This window comes from Toxotes jaculatrix, chromosome 12 (assembly GCF_017976425.1).
Source record: "Toxotes jaculatrix isolate fToxJac2 chromosome 12, fToxJac2.pri, whole genome shotgun sequence".
In the NCBI taxonomy this organism is placed as follows: Eukaryota; Metazoa; Chordata; class Actinopteri; family Toxotidae; genus Toxotes; species Toxotes jaculatrix.
In genome coordinates this window covers 25,869,188-25,874,559 of record NC_054405.1, presented here as the reverse complement: position 1 = coordinate 25,874,559, position 5,372 = coordinate 25,869,188, and the positions used below count along the sequence as shown (strand labels likewise).

Below are 5,372 nucleotides of genomic sequence, written 5' to 3'. Positions count from 1 at the left end.
TTTTAATGGTATGATGTAGTTTCCTGTCCTGTTTGTAAATGTTACTGTACAGTGTGAATATTACACTGAAGCTTGATCTGAAGAAAATTGTGAATCAAATTGAAATCGCAGTATCTGCCAGAAAAATCAGTTAGATCTTTTTCTAAAATCCTTCAGCAGTACTTCCTAACACACAGGAAACTAATATTCTAGCTCTGTTCCCTGGGACTCAACATTCAATAATATCATTTACTTTTCCTTTACTCTAAAACGCCCAGTTTACTCCTTGTTCCACACGCATGCACCTGAGGGAACCACTGTTTTATTGGTACCTGATTCAGTGTATTTGACTCTAAGTTGTGTATTTTAAATAGCTGTAAATGTAAATATCTGTAGCTGAAAAAAGTTTGCTGTTTTACTGATTCGTTGATCAGAAAAACGGAAACTCTCCTGATAATCAAAGAACCGCTGGAGTGGTTGTTGAGTCCGGTTCCTGCTCCTCTGACGGGAGGATCTTCACTTGCTCTGTGAACTGAACGGTTCGGGGTTTTGACACCTGAAGCCTCCTGGAGGCTGCGCCAGGTATTTCCTGCTGATCCAACCTGTGGGACCGCTGCCGAGCGCTAACGTCAAAATCACATCAGTGGAAATGAATCAGTGCCAACGGAAAAGCTTTTGTGCTGGAGACGAAGCCTGCGACACGTCTCCACACTTCAGCTGCGCCTTTCCTGAATCACGTGTTCGTCAGTGTTGGACAGTACAAAGGTTTAAAATGTTGACATGCTCTAACTCTCCCACATCAAAGTGGCTTTTTGTGTGAACGTGACAAAGCTCTGTGTTACAGCTGGAGGAGGAGGAGTGAAGAGAGGTTGCATTAATTCAGTCTTTAACAAGTTAAAAAAAAAAAAAACTCCCCCCCTCAGACTGTATTATTGCAGAAGAGGAGGAGTTCAGTTTAAGACAGCGCTCATAGAAAAAGTAGTTTGAGTTTTGTATAGTTCATGAAGCCCAGAGTCTGATTCAGCTCAGGTGTTGTGTTCAGGTGCTCTCTGTTCGTCACAGTTCTCTTGTATTCAGTCCAGTCAGGTGGACATGAACACTCGTCCTTCTGTCGACCTGTCAGACATTTCCTTCTGTTCTTCAGCTGAGAAATATTTTCCTCCATTCATCCTTTCTTCTTTCTCTCCTAAATTCTTCCCTTTCTCTCTTTTCCATCATCCACTGCTTCTTTCCTCTTTTCTTTCTCCTGTCTTCCTCCATCCTCTCTCCATTGCTCAGTTCCCTCTCTTTACTCCCCATCCTTCCTTTTCTTCATCTTTCCTTCACTCTCTGATCCACTCTCCCTTCCTCTCATCTCCATTCTTCCTCTCACCTTTCTTTCTTCATCTGTCCTTCATCTTCCTCTTTTCTCACCTCTGATCACTTCTTCCTCTTATTTCCTCTTCCTCTCCTTTATCCTCCTCTTTTCCTTTCCCTCCTTACCTTCCTTACCAACAGACAGGTAGACAGATGGACGGGAGCGTTCTGTCCAATCAGGAGCCTCGGCTTTGATCACATGCCTGTGGAGGACAGTCCCAGTCCGGCCGCCTTGCTCATGCAGGGTAAACCCTGAGCTCCAGCTTTAGGGAAATCATGTGCCACCACGCGGCCGTTCTCGCCTCCGAGCCCTGACGCTCCTCCTAAACCTCCCGCTGCCGCCATGCCGCCGCCGCCGCCGCCTCCTCCTCCTCCTCCTCCTCCTCCTCCCATCATAGCAGCATCAATAAGCTCCTGCAAGACAGAGAAAGGGGAGAATGGGCTTGTACTGAGCTCTGAAGATTTATTTGATGAATGGGTTTATTTGTATTTTCTTTATTTAGCAGGTGAATCTGCTTTTCTTCGTTACGCAGGATGAAAAAGGATCATCACAGGCGCTACAGCTAAATGCTAACATCTGCATGCTAACATGCTGATGTTCAGCAGGTTTAATGTTTAACATGTTCACCGTCTGAGTTTAGCATGTTAGCATTTGCTAATTAGCACTAAACAGAGTAGAGCTGAGGCTGATGGTCGATTTTAAAACACAGTCACACCTGAAAGTGTCTGAAAGCTGAGGTGATAACAGCTGCACTGAGGAAATTAAAACATGGAGCACGTTTTAAAAAATGTCAGGAACCAATTTAAATCAAAACAATGTGTGACCGGAAGTTCCTCCACCTCACCGTCTGAAAACCTCTCAGCTGTGATGTGGCAGCACTTTGTGTTTTGGTGTTCAACATAAACACGACCTGAAGCTTTTGAACAGATAAGCGACGCTGTCAGAGAAGCACAGTCTCCAGCAGCAGTACCAGCAGTTTCTGAGCAGCGGAGCTAATGATGTGGATCCACAGCTCATATCCTCCGTCGGGCCTCTGGGGCTCTCACACCCCCTCACCGTTTGCTGCCCGCCACCAGCGGTCGTCAGGCAGATTGGTACAAATAAATCCCGTGTTTGTTCATTTACAGGAGGAGCGGCTCTAACACCGGACACAGTCTCCCTCCTGCTTTCAGCTCCACGGCAGGAAATCAGCAGCTCACAGTTCAACTCGGTCGCTCTGTATATCGCCCGTCAGTCCGTCAGTCAGTCTGCTGCTCACTGACAGTCAGTGCTGCCGCCTGCAGGCGTTAACAGGTCACAGCCACCTGTTAGAACAGACAGCAGAGCCGTGATCCAGTGTCCTGGATTCAGAATCTCTGCTTTATTCTTGTGAAATGTTTCTTCAGTCTGAACAGTGACTGTTCTGCGCCACTGCGCCACCATCAGGCCAAGTAAAACATTTTACTTTGTCCAATACTTTGGTTTGTGACCGAATACCTGCCGAACTGATGCTGCTCCCATTGCTGTTCATTCTAATCAGTAAATGTTTGCATGGTGGCACATTACATCTTCTAAACACCAGCATGTTAGCATTATGATGAGTATGTTACCCTGCAGACATTAGCATTTAGCTCAGTGACACAGCGCCGTGCCTCACAGAGCTGTTAGCATGGACGCACACACACACACACGCACACACACACGCACACACACACACACAGTGTTATCTCCACCCTACATGTTCACTTGTGTCATAATAACTGAAATGTGAAAAAGCCATAAGCTGATAGAAGCTGGAGACTCAGCTCAAACACAGTAAAGCAAACACTCGCCTCTGCCTCAGTGTAACATGCTGCAATATTTAAAACCAAAGTATCAATAATATATCAGTGGTGAATGTATCATGGCATGTTGCCGTATTGATTATCAGACCTGTGTGTGCTGCAGTGCTCCTCCACGTGAGCACGTCTACCTCTGCAGCAGGTAACCGCAGTGTAACCCTGCTCTGCACACGCCTCCATCTGCTCTGACTGATGAAATCCTCCACACATGTTGTGTCACTGCGGCCTTCAGCGAGGTTTCAGTCCTCCCTTTGTGCTCAGACGCACATGTGAAGAGAATAACAAAGGTCCAGCAGAGAGGAGAGAAACAGACGGAGCCTCTGCTGTGGAGAAAATGGCTCTAATGACTTGTTTGCTGCTTTTGAGGAGCCCATCAAAGTCCCAGCATAAACCACCACGGTCTGTAATGAAGCGACCGCAGTTTCATCACATACAGACGCTGGCGATAAAGAGCAGTTCCAGAGCAGAGTGTCAGATAAAGAGCTCAGCTGATGCACTTTCAAATGGCAGTGATGTTGCTGCTGCTGCCCTGTGGCTGCAGCAGCAGTTAGTCTGCTCGATAAACATCAGCTTTAAAGCCACAGCTGCTGCAGAGACCCAGGTCCTGAAGGACATTTTATGAGGGAAAGAAAATATTCTACCTTTACAAATCAGTCTGAGTGAGACGAGCAGAGGTGAGGTCATTATCTAACCAACCTCCTGTCATTAAACAGAACGGCTCCCAAAGCAAACCCTGACACCGTCCCTGTACCATCACCACACTGAATTATCTGCTTATCGTTGGACTTTGTCCTCTGACCTTTCCTCCAGCGCCGCCGTCAGGCCAACACTTTGATTTACGAAGAACTACCTGTAAACCGATCACCGTCCCATCAGCCTCAGCTGTCCTTTGTGCTTAGCATGCTAAGCTCACTAAACTCAGAACAGGGTAAACTTTACATCAGCACGTTAGCATTTAGCTCAAAGCACAGACCTGCTAACATGGACGTAGACTCCCATTATTCAGCAGACTCTGGGTCTGTTTGACTTGCAGTGATTCTGACTTGTTATGTTGGTTCAGTGCATTCTGACACTGAAAGTCTGTTCTTTAACTAATTTACTAAGTTTTTGTTGATTTAATCACATTTCTTTGCTGTCTTTTGCTGTGTCATGGTTGGATTTGCAGTATATTGGTTTTAATGTATAACATGGTAAAACAAACTGCTGCATCACCATCGTGGTCATTTCCATTTTCAGAGGTCACCCGAGCACAGTGCTCTCGTCTGGCCGAACAAATAAAAGTTTCAGGAAGCTGACGGCTCATCAGACAGGTGACTCACCTTCATCCTTCTCGACTCAATCCGGGACTTGTAGCAGAACTCGACCAGAGCCACGAGCATGGCCAGCCCCAGCCCACCAATCAGAATATAAAACACTCCCGCCACGTTGCTCAGACTGAGCGCGCTCGTCTTGTCCTGTCAGCACAGAGAGGTGGGGTCAGGGACAACCAATCACGGTGTGGACAGACATCACATCACCACAGTCTGAGTTCTAAACATTTCAAAATGAAAATTTATATGAACTACAACATCCAAATCTGCAAAGCTAACGTATAAACACATACATCTCTAACTAAAAACACACGTCAGCTTTCAAAGGCTGCGATTCAGAGGCAACGGGAACTGAAAACACATTCTGTTACAGTCAGTGAGTGAATGAACACTCCCCTGATTTTACATTGTCAGGATTCATCACGGCGTCTTCTACTCAACCTGTGAAAATCATTTTTCTCCATAGACGCTGTGAGACGACTCACAATGAATCTTAGTGCTAACGGTACAAAGGATGAACGGCTGTTTCAGAAAACGTCTGGTTCTTTGAGAAAAAGCTGACTTTCAGCAAGAAAACCACCAATCACTGCTCTTCGTTCATGGCCATGGAGGCCGGGGCTCGTCGTTAAACTGAAGGACAGACTGAAGAAAGATGAAATCTTTTTTTTTTTGTATATAACTGTTTGATTATGTGGAAGATTCCTGTGCTTTGTTCACTGAAGATAAACACTGAGATACGATTACAGCTGTTACCGGGACCAAAGCTCTGGATATCTCTGACCATTCTCCTGTTGATTTGTCTTTTGTTCCCCAGCTTCACAGAAGTGCAGTACTCCACTGGTGAAGGATCCCTTTAATGTCCATTCATTTCATTTTCAGGGTAAAACGATCTGCTCCACTGCCTCA

General features: G+C 45.8%; 1 protein-coding gene across 3 annotated transcripts in view; it reads right to left on the bottom strand.

Moving 5' to 3' along the window:
- Nucleotides 1-1,375: 1,375 nt before the first annotated feature.
- LOC121190449 (glutamate receptor 1-like) overlaps nucleotides 1,376-5,372 on the bottom strand; it is a 44,572-nt gene continuing 40,575 nt past the window's right edge. For 2 of the 3 annotated variants that reach the window (XM_041051185.1, XM_041051184.1), the window contains 2 exons: nucleotides 4,476-4,610; nucleotides 1,376-1,749 (listed from right to left, as the gene is read on the bottom strand). In XM_041051185.1, the coding sequence (XP_040907119.1) occupies nucleotides 1,531-1,749; nucleotides 4,476-4,610 (354 nt within the window). In that variant the 3' untranslated portion in view covers nucleotides 1,376-1,530. The remainder of the gene's footprint in view (nucleotides 1,750-4,475; nucleotides 4,611-5,372) is intronic. The other variant, XR_005894988.1, reaches the window with a different exon arrangement.